Here is a 21,793-nt window from a genome sequence, read left to right on the forward strand (position 1 = left end):
ATTTATCTATATAGATACACATAAAAAAAGCTGAATGCGTTGCCACTGAGTCGTTTCCGACTCATAGCAACCCTGCAGGACAGAGTAGAACTGCCCCATAGGGTTTCCAAGGCTGTAAATTTTTACAGAAGCCGACTGCCATATCTTTCTCCTGCGGAAGGGCTGGTGGGTTCAAACTGCTGACCTTTTGGTTAGCAGCCGAGCACTTAACCACTGCACCACCAGGGCTCCTTTTATATATATAACTGAATAAGCAAATCCTGAATATATGAAGAACTGAATACATATATCTGAATATATAAATATATGTATTTATACATATATATAAAACTGAATATATGAAGAACGGCTACAACTCAACATGACAAACAAACCAATCAAAAAATGGGCAAAGGACTTGAATAGACATGTATCCAAAGGAGATGTACAAAAGGCCAACAAGCACATGAATGAAAAGAGAATCCTTTTTTTTTTTTAAATTATAAAAAACATTTTGGACAATTGGAGAAATTTGAATATGAACAGAGGGTTGGATGGTGATGTCATTAGTCATAAGAGAAATGCAAATTAAAACCATGATGACATACTTGTTCACACCCACTAGGATGGCTATTATCAAAACAACCTAGAAAATACAAGTGTTGGTGAGGATGTGGAGAAATTGGAGCCCTCCTCCATTGCTGGTACAGCCACTGTTGAAACCAATTTGGCATTTCCTCAAAAAGTTAAACATAGAATTACCATATGACTCAGCGATTCCACTCCTAGATATACGCCCAAAAGAACTGAAAACAAGGACTCAAACAATTACCTGTATGGCAATGTTCACTGCAGCAGGATTCATAATAGCCAAAAAGTAGAAACAACCCAAGTGTCTATCAACAGATGAATGGATAAACAAAATGTGGCATATACATACAATGGAATATTATTCAACCATAAAAAGGAATGAAGTTCTAATATGTGTTACAACATGGATGAACCCTGAAAACATTATGCTAAAGGAAATAAGCCATACACAAAAGAACAAATATTGTATGACTTCACTTACATGAAATATCTAGAATAAGCAAATTCATAGAGACAGAAAGTTGATCAGCCATTACCAAGGGCTGAGGGGAGAAGGGGGGAGTACTGCTTAATGGGTACAGAGTTTGTTTGGGGTTATGGTATTGGTGATGGTTACACAACATTGTGAATTAATTAATGCTACTGAATTGTACATTTAAAAGTGGCAAAAATGACAATTTTTATGTTATATGTTTTACCACAACATAAAAAATTTTAATAACAAAAAAAAATCTAATCACAGTTCTCATACTGCTCTTGGTTATGTCTTTCTAGTCCTTTTTAATCTGGTAGGGGACACTATCCCATCTTAACTTTTTAACATCTTCCATAAATCTTTCTCTCCTGAATTCCCATTACCCTCCAGCATAATCCCTCCACCACAAGCGTATCACCCTGCTTCCATTTCTTTGTTGTTTGCCCCCTCCCTTTTAAATGCCTTCTGTCCTTCCTCGTCTCACAGCTGATTCCTACTTATCATTCAAGGTCCAGATTAAGCTTCTGTAGCTCTTCCTAAAGTTTTATAGGATAGTTCTGACTTCATAGAACTCTCTCTCTATGCATCTCCAGCTACACTTCCAGCTTGTACTCTAACGCTTATGAATACTCTATTTTCTCAAACTCACTAAAACCATGAACTATGGCTCATACCCCTCCGTTTCCCATAGCACTGAACACACTAGTGACTATTTAGTAAGGGCTCCTCAAACATTCAGTGATTGATTTTTCTTTTAAGGTTCCAATAAAGTCAGTACCACAAAAAATACTTACTTTGATTAGCCGTGTTTATGAAACTTCCTAGGTCTGAAAAGCTATCCGTCATGTCTCCAAAAACCAGCATCATGAGGGGAAGTGCAGCTCCATGAATGACGGCAGCCAAAGTCCCCAGCAACATATACAACTTATCAAGCCAATCTGAATAGCGAAACTAAAAAAAGAGAGAGAAAAGTAGTGAATAAGAACAAGTAGCAGTTTCAAGGATGGTTATTGCTCTACCTTCAAAATATATTCAAAATCCAAACATTTTTCAGACTACTCCTGCTATCACCTTTGTCTGAACTACCATCTTTCTTTGCTATATGATTCCAATAGCCTCATTAGGAGTGGACATTTGATTCTTCTACTGAGTTTTGATCTACTTCTTCATACTGGATTCAATGTCTTCTTTTCTTACATATGAGATTTGGTTTGAATGAGAGAGATAGGACATTCTGGGTAAGTCTTTCATTGGACTAAAATAGATATAAAATATTATTGCTCCTGTTTTTAATATAAAATAGAAGTCATTTTTTATCTCATGGGGAAAAAATCTTGATTGCCAAAGGCCCCTCTGAAGAAACCACTGAACAAAGATGCTTTATTGCTTTAAGAAAGAGGTTTGGGTCAAAGACCTACTGCATGATAGAATTAGCATAGATGTAAAATTATTTTAATGGAATTAGTCTTCAGTAATAAGAAGGAAGATAAAGGGAATAAGTTAGATGGAACATTTTTCCTGAGAAGATAGAATATGGCTATAATGAATAACAAGTGTAGATCTGCATAATCACTTTCATTGTAGGTAAGTCACAGAAAGGAAAGAAATACTTCTCTGGAACCAAAAAGTGATGGGAAGATGACACAGAGGAATGGGCTTAGGGCTCTGTGACAGGCTCTTCTGGAAGCACTTAATGCTTTTCCTATGTAACTCAAGGAACTCGTTAAAGACTGAAAGAAAGCTAAATGAAAGGCAACAAAAGTAGAAACAGGATGAAGCCAGCAGTGGGGATCTGTGGACAAACCCCAAGGCAGGTGGTTGTCTTGCAGATGCACAATGTAGATACAGGCAGCAGGCTTGTAATCCAGGAAGACTGGGTAAGAAGTCATAGGCGTAGGTAGGGAATATAAGATAAGGGATCAGGCAACATACGAGAAACAGCAACAGAAAGCAAGGTTTTCACACCTGTATATAGTTTCCAAGGAGACAGAAACTAGTCTTAAAGTTAGTTAACAAGGAACTTACAGTAATTATAAGTACTGAACTGACAAGTGGAGAAATAAAGAGCAGAACAGTTCTTGGCAGTCGTGAAAAAACCCAAAAACCAAACTCACTGCTGTGGAGTCAGTTCTGACTCAGCAATCCTGTAGGACAGAGTAGAGCTGCCCTATAGTGTTTCCAAGGCTGTAAATCATTACAGAAGCAGACTGTCACATCTTTCTCCAGCAGAGGGACCTTTCAGTTATTAGCCAAGCGCTTTAACCACTGTGCCACCAGGGCTACACGTGTAGTAATGAAAGGTAGTCGTTAAAGTAGGAGAGAAAAAAAACAACTCACGAAATGATTAATGAAAGTTGAAGTTTGGTGTTAAAACAATACCTATTATATACTTTTTAAAAAAAGGCCAGTTGCTATAGAGTTGATTCTGACTCATGGTGAACCCACGTGTGTTAGAATAGAATTGTGCTCCATAGGGTTTTTAATAGATGATTTTTCTGAAGTAGATCACCAGGCTGTTCTTCCAAGGCACCTCTGGGTGGACTTCAACCTCCAACCTTTCAGTTAGCAGCTGCGCGTTTTAACTGTTTATACCACCCAAGGACTTGAATATATTCTTAGGCTTTGCATTTAAAATTCTTCTAACTCTAGAAAATATAATCGCGACAGATTAAATTTCAGGCATTGACATATAATTTCCATAACCTAAAAACACCACTCTTTTTAACAAATGAAAACCTTAAAGAGAGAATGACATTTTTACCATTTTCTTTTTCACATTTCACTGAAACACAGGCAAAAACCCACTACTGAGTACTCTGTCTTAACTAAGCATTCATTCACTGCCACAATAAAGCACAAATGATGGAAGAGATGAAGAAAAAGCCACTTGTCTTCTCTTACAGACTTTATGAAAGTAGAGAAAATATCAAATTCCTCAGTAGAGGAAGAGAGCTGGGTGCAGAAATTTCTCTTGTCACCACCACCACAGTCCGTCTTACCTCCAGAACTAATCACTGGCCATCATGAAAGCAAGCAGGTCATGAATACAAACATTTACTGAATGGCTGCTAAAAACCGAAGATAAATGCCAAAGATATAATCCCTGCCTTCAGAGAGTTTACCAAGAAGGAAGGCAAAGTACACATAATATACTACATGCTATGACAGCATACCATACAGAGTATACACAAAATCCAGCAAATGGTCATTTCCATATGTAAAAATGGTTTGGTGGGGGCATCTGACCTCTAACTTCACAAGGGGGAAGGAGAATGAAGATTAACAGCCCAAGGCTGATTGCTATGAGGCAAAGGTCAGACATACCTCTTCCCTAATGTTTTTACTAATTCTAACACTGTCTCTCCCAAAGCACTCTCTACTACTCTGCTGGATTTGATAATTCGTTGCAATGGCCACACAGAACTCACAGACCATACTCACAGTTATGGAGTTTATTAGGGAAGTGACAAGTTACAATTTAGGTCCAGGAATGCTCAAGATACAGTTTTTCAGTCAGGACAGCCTCTTCTCAGCCATGCCCACAGGCACACCTCTCTCTGGCCCCTTGGCCCAGTCTCTGCCCTTCTCAGGCCATGTGTTACAAAGCTCTTTTAGCTCTGCTGACAAGCACCTGGAGGCACTCCACTCTGCTAGTAAGTCTCCTGTCCAAAGGCACTCAGCATTCTCATTCCATGGGCCAGGAAGCCCACCAGGTCATCATCTGCTGGTCTCCTGGTTCTACTGACACCGTTTCTCTGCCGCTGCTTCTTACCGTCTCCAGTGTTACCGCTCTCCCTCTATGTCATGATCCTCTGCTGCCTCTGTCTTCCATGTTACAGCTCCTCTCTCAATCGCCTGGTTCCAGGAGTTTCTCAGCACAGGGATCCCAGGTCCAAAGGATGTGCTCTTCTTTCTTGGTGGTCGTGGTAAGGTTCTCCCTTCCGGCTTCTGGGATGGCTCATTTTAAGCCTAGCGGGATGGCAAAACTGACCAATCCCCTCATTAGGGTTTCATACATTTCATTTGCATGGTTCTACCCCCCGCAAGGGTGCCATGAACCTTATCTACATTATTAGCAAGCTATCCAATCCCCTTAGTGGGCCACAAGTACCTCATTTGCATAGTCCCACCTAGTCATTTGGTGGGAGTTACAAAGACTATGGTTATAAGGGCCATATTAAGTAATTCACTGCACTGGAGGCCACCCCTTGGCTCTTCTAGCCATTGGCCCTTTTATACTTGAAGGATTAACTTCCCCCTCCCAATCATTTTACTAGTCTAAAACAGTCATTAACAATTAGTCCTTCAGTAGGGCAAAGAGTCCTTAGGGTAAGATTACTCAGATACCAGCCACTCTGGTCTGCTGCAGGTGTTACCTGATCTGCTCAGGTTCTCCAAAAGTCACCTCAGCATCACTTTTTTTGGCCTTTGCTAAAATTTAACTTAGAGAATATTATTCCCTTGCTTTGAGCTTCAGGAAGTATCAGCATAGCAAAACTTTTAAGGGATTTTAGGTTCGGCTACTGCAGTCTAGTCTAGTAGTGCCTCCCCCTTAGTCTACTCTTTTATAGTTATAGTTTATACAATTAGAGTTTTTACAATGACATTTAACTCTGTTAATCATTACTCATAGTTGAATCATATAATTGTATCAGCATCTTCCCTCACCCTCTCTTCCCCAGACCCATTAGGAAAAGAGGAAACCATTCAGTAAGGATTCTCCCTTGTCCCCTCATTTTGAGTGTAAGCACACCCACGAAAGTATGTAATCCAGTCACTTCATGACTTTATCTCCCCGTTTTAGACAGCCAATGTTTAAATTGTCCATCCTTACCAAACCAGTACTCTGAGGAGACAAGTATGTTCCCTGGTGTGAAGAACTTCCTGTTCCAGATGAAACTTTGAGGATCTGCATCCGTAAGTAAAGTCCAGTTCAGAACAAGCCATCAAACTATAGCAATCTACACTTGCTCACAGTGTCAAACATCTTTCTCATCATTCAGTCGGGTTCTGGTCAACTCATCTCTAGCCATCCAAGCTAGGTCACAACAGGTATCAGTCATAGGCTCGGGAGTTCACACACACTTCCTTGCGCTTCAGCCAGCCTCTTCTCTCTCCCTCTCTTATCCTTAGCCCCCATGGGCTAAGTCAAAAGGCACCAGTTGTAAGCTCAGGAGTCCACACAACCCCCTGCTCTTCTGACCAGCCAGCCATTTCTCTCTCTCATGGGCTAGGTCAATGCGTGCCAATGGAACATGTCCAAACTTGCCATCTCTTCATTGCTGCGCTTCTCATACTTCCACTCACTGACTGGACCGAGGGGGTCACCACAAGTGAGCATACCAAGCTGTAGTCTACTCATCAGCTCCCTTTAACTTCCAGTCTTGGAAGCGGGTTCTTCTGACAGACACACTGACGTTTTCTGCCTCAATGCACCCAAAGGCAAACCATTGGCCTGCTCGAAATGTTAAGAGTCATTTTTTTTCTCTGTAGCTCCTTCAGATGCAAATTTCATGCTCTCTCAAAGGTTCTGGGTGGGTCTGCATGTCTTTTCAAATGCAAATTTAATGACCCCCAAAGGGTTAGGGTAGGGCTTAGGTACACACAGGGCTACTGTATTTAAATGAACAGCCTGTGTTTCTTTCAGGCAAATTTTAGTTCCCCTTTCAGCATAACCTATTAAGTATTGGCTGAAGGCAGAGTTATACGCTTTCTTTTTTTATCTATAACACCCAATATTCATTTCAATCACACATTTAGATCTGCTTTACAACACTAGGTAGGAGAAACATTCAATATCCATAGTACATTCAAATAAACACATAATCTTTTTAAAAAACATTCCAGTTTCATCTTTTCCATCCCTTTACTATCTTCCCATTCATATGCATATGGTCTTGGGTCTCTCGCTGGGTGGAACCAGTAGACCCTGGCCTCATATCAATCATCTCATTTAATTAACATGGCTTTTGCCCCAGGTCACTCCAGATGCAGCTTTTCTCCCTCAGCTGTAGCATAACATCTCCTACTTTCCTTTCAGCCATTATAGGTAACAGCAGCCAAAAATCATTTAAGAATCAAAAGTTTCACTTCCCACACCCCTTCATTCTGTCTTTTACAATGTCCCATTATTCCATGAGTCTGGAGCCACTGCAACAAATCCCACTTCTGACACCAACTGAAAAAATGGCATGTCGAGGGCATCTGACCTCCTCTAACTTCACACGGGGCGGGAAGAATCTGGATTAACAGCCCAAGGCTGATTGCTGTGTGGTGGAGGTCAGACATACCTCCTTTCCAATTTTTTTTTTACTAATTCTGACACCAACTGTCCTCCCCATAGCACTCTCTACTTCTCTGCTGGGTTCAGTAACTCGCTGCAATGGCCACACAGAACTCACTGACTATATTCACTGTTATGGGACTTATTAAAGAAGTAACAAGTTACAGTTCAGGTTCAGGAACGCTCAGGATACAGTTCTTCGATCTGAACAGCCTATTGTCAGCCATGCCCACAGGCACACCTCTCTCTGGCCCCTCAGCTCTTTTAGTTCTGCCAGTAAGTGCCTGGAAGCACCCTACTCCAAAAGTAAGTCTCATGTCCGAAGGCACTCAGCTTTGTCACTCCATGGGCTGGGAAGCCCACCACACCATCTCCTGCTGGTCTCCTGGTTCTGCTGCCACCATTTCTCTGCCACTGCTTCTTGCCATCTCCAGTGTTACCCCTCTCCCTCTATGTCCTGATCCTCTGCTGCCTCTCTTCCATGTTCTAGCTCCTCTCTTGGTGTCCTGGTTCCAGGAGCTTCTCAGCACAGGGGTCCCAGGTCCAAAGGATGTGCTCCAATCCTGGCTCTTCTTTCTTGGTGGGGGTGGAAAGATCCTCCCCTCCTGCTTCGGGGATGGCTCATTTTAAGCCTAGCAGGATGGCAAAACTGACCAATCCCCTCATTAGGATTTCATACATTTTATTTGCATAGTCCCACCCTCACAAGGGTGCTATGCACCTTATTTACATTATTAGAAAGCTATCCAATCCCTCTGTGGGCCACAAGTACCTCGTTTGCATAGTCCCACCTAGTCATTTGGTGGGAGTTCCAAAGACTATGGCTAGAAAGGCCATAATTACTTCACTGCACTGCACCATCTTTGTGGAAAACTTTCATAGACGTGGTGATGCTTCACCTCAGTTTTAAAAATTAATCAAGTGTTCAGAAGCAAGAAGGAAGGCATTCCAGACACAAAAACAGTGCAAGCAGAGGCAGGAAAAGAGGATAATGTACTTAGAGAAAATTGGGGTCTCTCAAGCTTGGAGTGTGAGGTGTGGAAGCAGCAAGAAAAAGCTGAATGACTGAAACTTTTTAAAAAATATATAATTGGGAAATTTTGAATACGAACTGGCCATTAGAAATATTAAGGAATAATGGTTTGCTTTGTTATATATGACAATCACAGTATGTTTTGTAGGAAAATGTTTCGTAAGACATTTTTTGAGAGATGTAAACTGAGGTAGTTAAGTGTGAAACATCATGAAATCTAAAATTTCATATGAAACATATATGGAAAAAATGTTAACAACTATTAGATATAGATAGCAGGAGGCTGAACTGGAATGAACTGGGTCAAAACCCTGGTATTCAGCAGAAACATCACACAGGGTAATGAGCCCCAGCGACAGGTAGAGACAACTGGTTTAGACTGGCTGGTCAGGGAAGGTCTCTTTTAGAAGGTAACATCAAAGCTGAGACCTCAGTGACAGTAAGGATACAGCAAGTCATATAAAAATCTGGGGACAGAGCATTCCAGGCAGAAGAAAGAGCAAATACAAAGATCTTAGGATAAAAATATGCTCAGTGTGTCTCAAGGACCAAATAGAATGGCCACTATGGCAAGAGCAGAATGAGAGATTTGTTTACAGAGAAGTCACAGACGAGTCAGAGATTAGATTATGTGCAGTCCTTTATAGCCACAGGAAGGAGTTTGGACTTTATTCTAAATGTCCCATTTAAGTGAAAAGGAAAGGCACTGGAAGATTTTAAGGATGAGATTAAGGTGATATGATATGGCTGAAATAGGGAGAATAATTTTTAGAAAAGCACAATTAGAGGAGGGAGATTACGAGGAAAAAAGTGTTTGAGAGAGGAAAGTCTTGATGAGGTGTGGCAGGCAGGATAATGTCCCACCCACGTACCCCACCCTCACCCCCACAAAGATGTCTGCATCCTAATCTGCAACATCAGTCATTTTTTGCTTACGTGGTAAAAGTGACTTGCAGATGTTAATAAATTAAGGATCTTGAGAAGGGGATAGTAACCTGGATTATCCAGGTGGATCCAAAGTAATGTAATCACAAGGGTCCTTTTAAGACAGGCAAGAGAATCAAAGTGAGTAGGAGATGTGATAACTGAAGCAAGAGATTGGAATAATGTGAGGAATGGGCCATGACTTGAAAAATGCAGGCAGCCTCTAGAAGCTGAAGAAGGTAAGGACAGATTCTCCCCTCGAAGCCTCCAGAAGGAGAACAGCCCTGCTGACACTCTGGATTTAAATTTCTGATTCCAAGAACTGGAAGAGAATTAATTTGTTTTGTTTTAAGCTGCTAAGTTTGTGGTATTTATTACAGCAGAAACAGGAAAATAACACACAAGGTCAAAAAATATGGCTAATAATGGAATGGCAAAGCTAGAAGGAATCAGATGTTGTGGTCAGAGACTAATGCATTTGTGTTTATGACCTCATGGATGGAGTCTACCCAAATGATAAGCCCAAGGCCCTTGTCTACAAGCGTAATTTATTAAAGTGGAGTATGGGTGAAGGTTGCTGGAACTGAAGAGGTCAAAGAATAGAGGCTAGAACGGTGAATAGGTCATTTATAAGGTTACCATAACACTCAGAAGAATACTAAGAACATAGGTGAGTGAAATAGCAGGAATCAAATGCCAAACTCCTTAATGAAGGAGTGACTAGAAATTGTTAGACGATACCACTGGAAATGGATTGAAAGTAGTATCACTATTAAGAATGAAACTTAACTGTAAGAAGAGCTTTGCATGAGGATCAATAAACAATTAGAAATGGCTGTGTGAAGCTACAGGGATGACAACACCATCACTGACTCCCATCACTGACTCCTAGGATGAGTGTTTAAGGAACTCTAAGTTCACAGGCAAAGGTGACACAAGAAAAAGCAAAAGCCAGAGTAGGGACAAAAATCAACACGCTGTGGTATCACTGAAGTAAAAAGAAGAAAGAATATGGTGGGCAGTTACCAAGTGCTGCTGAGAGATCAAGACAGCATTAAAAAATGTCCACTGAATTTAGTGGGTGGTGGCACAGAAGTCAAGTTACAATAGGTTGAGAAATGATTGCAAGGTGAAACCAAAACTAAGGCCACTCTGGTATGTGAAGGGAGCTAGAGGGGGATGGTTCTAAGAAAGATGTTAGTAACAGGAAGACACTTGACATGTAAATGCCAATGGGAAGGATCCAGTTGAGAGGGAGAGAATGAAGATACAGAAGACAGAAAGGGTAATAATAACATAATGTCCTTGAGAAGGAATAGAAGACGGGAACCTAAGTACAAGTGAGTGATCAGTTTTAAGAACATGATGCTTCCTCTACTGTAATGGGAGGAAAGGAGAAGGTACTAATCCAGATACAGATATGTTTGTAGATTTGGTAGAGAAGAGGTGAGGAACTTCTAGTCTGGTGGCTTGCATTCTGTTTGTGAAATAAACAGAGGGGTGACTGGAAGGAGTGAAGAGGGGGAGAAGACTTGAAAAGAGCAAAAGTTTGACATAGTGAGAAAAGTAATAGTGGGGTTTCTATGCAGATTACACCTGTTATGAGATTTTCACCAGCACCAATCAGACATGGGTGTACAGGCACCAAGAAAGCAGAAAGCAGGGTTTGTCTGGGCTGCATGTGACAAAAGACAGGTTAAAGGAAGTTTACAGTTTGGGCAAGAGAAAAACCAAAATGATGTTCATGACTCTAAGCTCAAAAAGAAAGATAATGAAGACAGGAAGAGGCTGGTGAGAAATAGATGGGTCAGTGGACTGAAGATCTCAGAACAGTGTGCAGATTGAAAGAAGATGACGTGGTAGTTACAGAGCTGGCAGCCTGGATTAGTCACTTTGAAGGTAGAACAGTTTTAAGTAACAAAATCCAGGATATGAGCATGGGAGTGGATGGCTGGGATAAAGGGGAAGAAGAGATCACTGTAGCTATGAAGGTCATATAACCATAAAAGTCACACAAGATGGTAGGAGCACCAGGGGTAAAAAGGGAGAGTGAGCCAGGTGGCAAAGAGTTCAATGACTGGGGAATGACAAGGTGGTCAGAAGATAACAGTATCCAGAAAGCATGCTTTAAGTCCATAGCAGTTTACCTGAAACATCATAAATGATTAAAGCTGTTAAAAGTTCTGGCTCCAGAAAAGGCAGACCTGGACAAAATTCCTGTACCTGCCCCCTTACTAAGCTATGTGACTCTGTGACTCTAATACATCACTTACCTTCTCTGAGTCTGTTTTTTCATCTGGATAACACAAGTTTCTATGTCATAGTTATTGGATTAAATTATATACATGAAGTGTTTACAAATGCCTGGCACAGAGGAAGCACTTAACATTGTCATCTATTATTTAGAAAAAAATTAATGTTTAAATAAGAAACATAAAGTAGAAAGCTCAGAGTCATCTGCAGACAACAGTGTATAATCTTTAAGGAGTACATCTCACGCAGAAGCTGCAACCCAACTTATTTTTCCTGCCTTTATTTTCCATTTGTCTCATTTCCTCAGCTGCTTTAGACTGCACTGTATTTTTGTTTCTGGAAGGTATCTCAAATGTTGAATCGTGGCCTATTACAAGTAAAAGAAAATTTTTAATCTATTCTTTTCTGTTGTTCAACACTTTCTCAAGACTGATAACAAGACTCGGCAGAAATAAGTTAATAGACATGGGGTTTTGCCTTAGCTTAATCGGCAGCACCAATAATATCATCACTTTATTGCTAAATTTCCTGAATTTATAGTGGTCGAGTGCATAGGTTTATACACAAGCTCAGTTTTCTATGTCAAGTTTTCAGAAAAAAGACACACAAGGAAAAGCCACACCAGTAGTACAGCACTGCATCAAAAGACTTAGAATGTCTCCCCTCAATGTCATCCTGGGCACTGTGATTTAGAACATGGACTGTTTGAATCCTGGCCTCCCTGTGTGTCCTTGGGCAAGTTAACATGTCTGGCCTCAGTTTCTATGTCTGTAAAATTGGAATGATAATACCTGAAAGGGAGCTGTAAGAATCAAATTAGTGTGTGTATGTGTATGTGTAGTGTGTGTGTATTTACGCCTGGTACATCTGCCATTATGTGTGTTGTTATTATTACCTCACAATTAAACTCTAGATTATTATTCTTTTGTGGCATGTATTATAGTGTTGATAATATCTCTATGTATAAGGCCTATTAAATTTTCTAAAATATAAGACTCCTGAATATTTCCTAATTTGAACTGTTGTTGTTAGGTGCCATCAAGTCATTTTTGACTCACAGGAACCCCATGTGACAGAGCAGAACTGCCCCATAGGGTTTTCTTGGCTATAATCTTTACAGAAGCAGACTGCCAAGTCTTCCTCCCATGGAGCCGCTGGGTGGGTTCAAACTGCCAACCTTTCAGATAACTGAGCACTGATCTGTTTAAGCCATCAGGGCTCCTTTATTTGAACTACAAATAATAAATATTAAACAACAAAAGGAGTCCCTGGGTGGCACAAAAGGTTAAGAGTTTAGCTACTGTCTTAATTATATAGTGCTGCTATAACAGAAATACCACAAGTGAATAAAGATAAATTTATTCTCTCACAGCCTACAAGGCTAGAAGTCTGAATTCAGGGTGCCTTCTCCAGGGGAAGGCTTTTCTCTATCTGTCGGTTCTAGGGGAAGGTCCTTGTCATCAATCTTCCCCTGGTCTAAGAGCTTCTCAGCACAGGGACCCTAGGTCCAAAGGATGCGCTCCCCTCCTGGTTCTTCATTCTTGGTGGTAGGAGGTCCCCTTCCTCTCTGCTCAATTGTTTCTTTTATATCTCAAAAGAGATTTACTCAAGATACAAACTAATCCTATAGACTGAGTCCTGTCTCATTAACTTAACTGTCTCTAATCCTGCCTCATTAACATCATAGAGGTTAGGATTTACAACACATAGGATAATCACATCAGATCACAAAAAGGTGGACAATCACACAATACCTGGAATCATGGCCCAGCCAAATTGATACACACTTTTGGGGGACACAACTCAATCCATAACAGCTACTAAACAAAAGCTTGGTGGTTCGAATCCACCCAAAGGTGCCTTGGAAGAAAGGCCTGGCAATCTATTTCTGAAAGATCACAGCCACTGAAAACCCTGTGGAGCACAGTTCTACTCTAACATACATGGGTTTGCCATGAGTCAGAATTGACTCAATGGCAACTGGTTTAAAGTACAAAAGGCAGAAATGTTTTGGTCTCAAACTGACAAAAATGAAATTCAATCTTTGGAACAAATCAAACTTTAAACTGAAAGCTTCTCTCAATACAAGAACATACAAATGAAATCTAAAACAAAAACTATCACTTGGTCACTCAAATAATCTTTCTGAGAATAAAATAAGTATATAGTCTCATCTCTCAAAAATTTCACAGGGAGTGGAGACAGAATAAAAGTAGGCTTGTAGCAGGAGCAGAGCTAGCACAGAAAGATCATATAGGACAACCACAGAAACCTCAATGTAAAAGTCACATGACTGTTGTTTCCTACCTACAACTATTTTTATATTCACTTCACCAAGATCCATTTTATAAGACAGCATACTCCCCCTCCCCGATTTAAAAATGCTTGGCCTGTCATGACTGAATTATAAAGTATGCACTGCAAGACTTGATTGAGTAGTCTGCCAGGTTCTAATCCCAACAGTTCATATAATTCTTCACTCTTAGGAAAAAAAAAAAAAGAAGCAAAGATCCAGGTAGCTAGATGTCATCAACCAGCCGCAACTATAAAACCCATCTTATTCCAAGTGTGATTAAAGAAAAATTTTTACAACCACCACCATACAACTAGAAAATGAGATAAAGAATTATATTAAGGCTATCAAATTTTAAATTTTCAGCTATTTGGCCCAGAGAAATAATGGCAAGTGTTTAAGTTGAAGTAATAATCCATTGTTAGCATCAATCATTATTCAGCTGGAAAATGAATAAGGAAGATCAAAGAATTGATGCCTTTGAATTACGGTGTTGGTGAAGAATACTGAATATACTGTGGACTGCCAGAAGAACAAACACATCTGTCTTGGGGAATCACAGCCAGAATGCTCCCCTGGACTGCTCCTTAAAAGCCAGGATGGCAAGACTTCGTCTCACGTATTTTAGACATGTTATCAGGAGGGGCCAATCCCTGGAGAAGGACATCATGCTTAAGTATGATGTAGAGGAAGACTCTCAACAAGATGGACTGACACAGTGGCAACAATGGGCTCAAACATAACGACTGTGAGGATGGCACAGGACTGGACAGTGTTTCGCTGTTGTACGAGTTGGAACCAATTCCACTGCACCTAACAACAACGTTATTACAGGTGCCTGAGAGTTTGATCCCAAACCTGCCAGGATTTCAGAGTCATTTATGACAGGGAACTTTGTCCATTTGCTCTCTTCTGAACCACACTCAGTGTGGCTGGTTTCTTCACTCTGGATGGCTGAGACCATCACTGGGAGAAGGGTTTAAGTACGTGACAGAGCACTGGCAACATAACCAATTAAAAGAATACTGAAATCTAATCCTGGAAGAGTAGTTGTTGAGATTCAATCCACATGGCAAGTTGTGAACCGCCTTCCACTGGAAATAAGCTAAATCAAACCAATTTGTTTTGCCTCTCTCTCTCCGTAACGCACTTACCAAGTAAACATTATACAAGATTAAACATCTCTTTTCTAGGTAAAAAGAAGTCAAATTTCCAAAGCATTTTAAATGGTGAATAAATTCAAAACTCACCATTGCAAATGTACTGACAGTTGGTTTCTTTTCTTTCTTCTCATCTTTTTTACTGGAAAAATATAGCAATAGAATTACACCAAGCTTTAAAAAAATTACACAAATTTTTTAAATTACCAAGATAACACAGAGCTTATATTTAATGACAAACAGGACAAAGAAACGTATGTACAAGATATTATTCAGTAAAAAATAAATTAATAATAGTATAATCCCATTTATGAAGTTTAGATATAAATTACATATATCTTAGAAATCTACATATATGGTTATCACTGGGGGTTGGGATTTCTATCAACTTGTTTTTTTTCCTTGTGCCTTTGGTATTTACTGGTTTTCTATGATCAAAACACACATACACACACCTTCGGCAATTATAAAAAATACATACTAAAAGAGTTTTCCTGTTTTTATTCCAATTAGAAAGTCATTCATGGTCTCCAGAATTCATCCCCTAAATTATCATCTAATTCTAGTAGTAGATATTCTACCTATCTACTACCTAGATATTATCCATACCCATTCCCTTTACTAATGGAGATTAGTGGTGATCAGATGTTGGCCAAAAGAAATTAAATCACTCTCTATGAGCAAATCTAATTTTGAAAGGATGTCTGGAGCTTTAAATGGACCATTATGCCAATAAATCAATCCAGAAAAGCTATGGCTGAAAAAGATATTTTGTAAACTGTCAAAAAGCTGTTGTCAGGCATAAGAAAGTCAACTATTATTTTGAGCCCAGATTCAAGTGAATCTAACTCTGTAACCCATGTTTTCCACTATATGTTACTACCACCTAGGTCGTGAAAGCAAACAGACCATAACAAACCAGCCCCCTCATTTATATTTTCATATTCATAAAAGAAAGCCTGTTTCAGAGAAGAATCATTTTTACACACATTTTTAAGTTCAAAAGGTAAATCTATCTTTTTCTTTGTTCCAAGAGGTCAGTTGAGGTGAAGAGACTTTCTAAGAAAAAAAATCCAGAGTTTACCCATATTTGGCTTTGGAGTGATGTCAGACAGACATAAACACACACAAAATACACAAACATAACTCTTTAGGTTTGGTCCCACCCTATCCCCAGTAAAGGCATGGTTTCAATATCCCTGGAACCAGGATGAGAGAAGAAAAATAGCCATAAATAATTGAGTTTTAGCCCTAAGCTTTTTATTTACTATTTGTTTCTCTAAAACTGCTTCTACTCTGGGAAGTTACAATGTTCCCACACTGACTAAGTAAGCACTGCCCACTCCCGATCTCATTTAACCTTTTAATAACTCAATGAGGCAGGCACATTTTTATCCTTTTATAGAATAAAAAACTGCAGGTGAGAAAAGTTAACTAACGTGTCCAAGGTCACACATCTAGAACAAAGCCAAGATTTAAACATGGGCCCAACTGCAAAGTCTGTCCCCTGACCACAAAGGTATCCTCAGGCTTCTGTGATACAGCAATATACAGGACTGCACTTCTACACCGACTCTCATCCCTACTAGGTCATCCATCTTCATCAGCTTGCCCCACAGCGCTTACAAAAGTTGCTCAAATATCATTTTAAAGAGAACCTTTACAAAGACAGATATTTTAAATGGTACTATTATCCCAGCATTATACCTCTTAAAACAAAGCCACGTTTCTTTACAATCTCATGTTAGTATAGCTTTAAATAGATTAAAATCCATGGTGATGAGCAGTTTAATACTTAACTACTTAGTTAAATACTTAACTAAAATTAACTTCTAGTTTGGAAAAAAAGTCTATAGGTCATGATAAGAACCAATAATAAGATGAAGATATGCATTAGCTCTTACAACTTTCTTACCATTTCACTCTACACACCCTCAATACTTCTTACTTTCAATACCTGTTTATCATAAATATATAGTTCTTTATGCTACCAAGTTTAAAAAAAGAAAAGTTAAAAACAAAAAGAGGAATATCTACTTTCTACTCTATAACCTTTTCTTTTTTTAGTATGAAGTTTCCATTGTGAAAATTTTCAAATAAACAAAAAAGTTTGAAGAATACTACAAATATCTGTATCTAATTAACCCAGATTCAATAATTGCTAACATTTTTTGTTGTATTTTCTTTATTTACATCAGCAAGTATATATTATCATTATTATTTTGCTGAATCATTGGAAAGTAACTTGAAAGCATCACAGCACATTACACATTCTCCTACCATTATTACATCCTAAGGAAATTAATAGCATTTCGATGTCATCTAATATGCCACAAATTTTTCAAGTTTTTTTTTATAGGGTTTTTTCTTTTTGAACTCTGATATAATTAAGGTTCACACATCACATTTGGTGGTTATGTCTCTTTAATCTCTTTTAATTTAGAAGTATTCCTGCTTCTTTTTTGTTTATTATAATGACTTTTGTAAAGAGACCACAACAGCTGTCTTATAGAATGAATGTTCTGTATCTTGCATTTGCATGTTTTTTAATGTGTCATTTAACTTCTCCCTCCATTCCTTGTTATTTCCTATAAATTGAAAGGTCCAAAGCTGTGCTGTCCAACTGAGTAGCCACTAGTCACCTGTGGCTATTAGGACTTGAAATGTGACAAATCCAAACTGAGATATACAATATGTGTAAAATGCACACCAGATTTGAAGACTCTGTATGAAAAAGGGAATGTAAAATATCTCATTAGTAATCTTTTATGCTGATTACATGTTGAAATGACAGTATTTTGGACATATTGGATCCAATAAAATACATTTTTTAAATTAATTTCACTTTTTTAATGTTGCTATTAGAATATTTAAAATTACAAACGTGGTTCTCATTATATTTAGATTGGTCAGCACCAGTTTAGAGGTTTAACTGGACTCAGACTAAATGTTTTTGCAAAACTTCTTCCTACGTAGTAGCACGTACCTCAAATTGTACCACATGAAGAGTCAATTAGCATTAGGTCATTCCACCATGTGTGAGTGACACCAAGTCTGACCACTTGGTGCTGATGGCAAAATTTCACCACTGTAAATGCCTATTTTCCTCTTTGTAATTAGCAAGAATTTTAGGAAAAATCCTTGGATACAACCTTTTTCTGAATAGTTTCGTATCCATTGATTATCCTTGCCCGAACCAGTTATAACTGTACAGGTTTCAAAATGGTAGCTGGCATTTTCCTGTAACAAACATTTCTTTATTTTCTCTACTTTTTACATCCTCTTTCTATCTCCCTTCTTAGAATATTATTAAGGACTCATGGATTGTATCATATTTAATGTTTCACAATTAATTAGTTATTATTTTTTGATGCTCAAAATGTCCCTGACTAAGCTAATGGAAAGTCTTTTTAAGCTAGCTCCTCTGTACTTTTGACAACCCCATCTGAAAACTTCACTTCCTTGTTTTCTGGTACCACAAGCTAACCCAGGCTCACTTTGTATTTCCCCTGCCCCAGACCTGGATGGAATTAGCCATTTCTCCATGTGGTTCTGGTTCATTTGTGAGGAATGGTAAATTAGAAACCAAGATCTGGGCACTAAGTGAGCTCACTGCTAACGTCCCTTTCAGTGGACAAAACTACTAAAAATCTGCGATCATACTGAAGTTTCCAACTCAAATTTAACATTACTTTTTTAAACTTTATTTGATTTCCAAGTTTGTATTTCTTTTCTCTTACACTTAAAATTTTTGGTTTATATGAATATTAATATATTTACTTTTTTTTAATCTTTCAATTTACTACTGACAGTGAAGCTACTGAATGAAGTTTTATATTTCCTGTATAGATCACAACACTTAAAATAATCATTTTAATTATCATTTGCAGGATAATCTTACAGCACCTTGACCCATTTGGTACTGGTACCGAAATAATTTTAAAATCTTCCCTTTTCAGGAGTTTTCCTACAAGGGTCAAATATTAATTGCCCATTAAAAAAATCACCACCTAAATGTAGTTTTGGCCTTCTGCCCCATTTGCCATCCACAAACACGCAATGTTTATGTGGCTCTGGTACCAGAATCAAGACACTGGACGCCTTCTTCAGTAACTCAGAGAGCAGAGCAGAAGTAGCAGATGGGTGAGAAGCGTGGGCTCTCAACATCGCTTGTAAAGCAAGTTACGAAATACAGAGAAGGATGTTGAGTATTGGCCTGTCTGGGCCGGGAAAGCTATGGAAAAACCTCACCAGCTGAGGGTGCACACGCTGTGCTCAACTCGCCCAGCCAACTTCAGCTCTCAGCAGGGCAACCTCCTCCCAAGGCTGGCTTTCTTTTCTTAAAATACCATTTTAAATGGGATTATTTCAGAACTAGAAGCTAGAAACACATCTCCCAAATCTCTCAAGTCACGCAAATATGAAACAAATGGCTACCTTTTCTTGTTCGGTTTCAACTTCCCTGATCTTCCGTTACAGCCCCCTTCAGCATCCATTGCGTCCTGGAGAGAGACCACAGACTACTATTAGCCAAACACGCGATTCGGAAGAGCCGAGGGCGAGACTGGCCTTTACTCCCCGACCGAACGGGGCAAGCGGACGCCACCGCTGTGCTGCCGCCGGCTGCTCCGACTGTGATGATCTCCCTCAAAGGCTCCCCAGGCAGGCAAAGTTGGAGAGCCGGGGCGCGTAGTGCCGGTCGCCACTGCGGCTCTCCCTCCTACTTCCCATAGCCGCAGGCGATGTTTCTTTACTCCGTTCACCAGTCCGCTGGCTCGGAGACAGGTTCTCGCGCTCGGCTGGCTCTGCGCCTTCCAGGGAGCATGATCCAAATTTGCGTGGCTAGTACCTAACACCGTGGGACGGAGAGTGCTCTGGAAGCCCCCCGAATGACCCTGGTGTCACCCCATTGACCCCCATGGATTTGCCGCAGGGAAATCTAACCCCTAAAAGCCCTTTTCTCCATGGGAATCAAGCTCCGGAAACTGGAGAGCCCGACCTTTCCGGGGAAATATCCAATCTCGTCGCCAGACTCGCGCACCCCTACCTTAGGCTTTCCTTCCGAACGTCCACGAAGAGGTGGATTTTGGTTGAAAAGACTTGGATTTTAGTGGAAAGACCCGGCGGATACGAACAGATGCCTCGAGGAGTCGCTGCTCAAATGAGCCCGGCTTCTTGTAGCGAGGGGACTGAGGAAAGGGCCGTAGGAAGGGGGTGGTGCGCAGCCCACACCCTGGCGTTCTCTTGCCCAGCCTATCAGCCTAACGAGGCAGGATTGCTCCGGCCGGCTTTGATTGAATGTTGATTGCAAGAGAAGTTGCGAAACAGGATGTCCAAGAAGAATGCCCTTGCTTCCTAGCACCGCACATCCGCTGGCTGTTATTGAAATCATCAGGGACACATACACTTACAGAGACATGTCTCCATATGTCCACATAAGTTCCCACATCCACAGACATGTAGATAGGTAATAGGTAGGTAGGTTGGTTGATTTTGGAGATAATATTGGAGCCGTTATTCCCTCTCCTTGAGCATAGAGAATGTGACCCAGCTGGGACTGGGCTCACAAGGACTCACAAGGACACATCAACTGGGCCCTGAGGTATAAAGACAATAGCCAAGATAATCTTGGAAAATATCTTTCAAGGAAACTTTCACATAAAGCCAATCAAACAGAACACAAAACACTTTATACTCTTTTTCTATTAGCATTTAGTAAATAGAAATTTGTTGGCACAGTGAAGACCCTTCTGACCATCGTTACTGAAACCTGTACCAATGATTGTTAAGAAAGAATTCAAAATGTAGGATCACAGTTTCTAGTCAATCTGTGAAAAGCTGAAGCTTTCAATGGTTTCGCCCATTTGTAATGTCAATATATACTGATGACTCTGTAATTGTCTTTGGACTCGGGCAGACATGGCTCTGGCAGCATGGTTGTCCTTTTCCCACTCTTGCCTTTTAGAATATATGCAGAATAAAACTTTGTTTTTGCTTTACTAGACTTTGTGATGTTCTTCCCCTACAACAGTTAATATACTTTCTGCTCTTATTTTTTCTTTTAGCATTTAGCAAATAGTAAGATTTGTTGGACCAATGAAGACTCTCCTGTCGTTACTGAAACCTGTACCTATGATTATTAACAAAGACAATTCAAAATGTAGAACCACAGTGACTTAACAGTTTTTAGCCAGCCTGTGAAAAGGTGAAGCTTTCAATGATTGTGCCCATTTGTAATGTTAATATATACTAATGATTCTGTAACGTCTTTTGGACTCAGGCAGACAAGACTCGGACAACGTGTTTGTCGGTTTCCTATTTTTGTCCCTTTGAATATACGGAATAAAATCTTTCTTTTTGCTTTACTATAACTGTGGTGATTTCACCTTAGAACAAGGTAGATACATGGAATTGGGTCCCTGGGTTTTGAGTAGTTAAGGGAAACCTTCTCTGGCTAAGCATGTAATAGTTACTAAAATAACCTCCTACTTTGCCCATTCTGTTGTTATGAGTTAAACTTCTCTTTCTAGTAGCACCTTTAAAAAAACCAAATAAAATTTTTCTACAAGCTTCTAAATAGTAGGAAGTAAAAAGGAAGAATTTTCAACACGTAAATCACATTGCAAAATAATGTGTCACTTTAAATGGGTATTTCAGGGTAGACTTTTTTAATGTAATATTTTAAAATTTTAGCCATTGGACAGATGCTTATGTTTTCTCAAAGACATTTCAACACTTTTACATTTTAATCTGGGTTATGAAAACAAGCATAGCCTATTTCAGCATATTATTTCAGTTTCAA

At 39.6% G+C, this 21,793-nt stretch overlaps 1 protein-coding gene across 1 annotated transcript in view; it reads right to left on the reverse strand.

Moving 5' to 3' along the window:
- ABCB1 (ATP binding cassette subfamily B member 1) overlaps nt 1-19,625 on the reverse strand; it is a 95,857-nt gene extending 76,232 nt beyond the window's left edge. Inside the window, exons 1-3 of the mRNA XM_023736058.1 lie at nt 19,429-19,625; nt 15,082-15,133; nt 1,840-1,996 (exon numbers count right to left, since the gene is read on the reverse strand). Of these exons, the coding sequence (XP_023591826.1) occupies nt 1,840-1,996; nt 15,082-15,133; nt 19,429-19,487 (268 nt within the window). The 5' untranslated portion in view covers nt 19,488-19,625. The remainder of the gene's footprint in view (nt 1-1,839; nt 1,997-15,081; nt 15,134-19,428) is intronic.
- Nucleotides 19,626-21,793: the final 2,168 nt, after the last annotated feature.

This window comes from Trichechus manatus, unplaced genomic scaffold (assembly GCF_000243295.1).
Source record: "Trichechus manatus latirostris isolate Lorelei unplaced genomic scaffold, TriManLat1.0 scaffold00085, whole genome shotgun sequence".
In the NCBI taxonomy this organism is placed as follows: domain Eukaryota; kingdom Metazoa; phylum Chordata; class Mammalia; order Sirenia; family Trichechidae; genus Trichechus; species Trichechus manatus.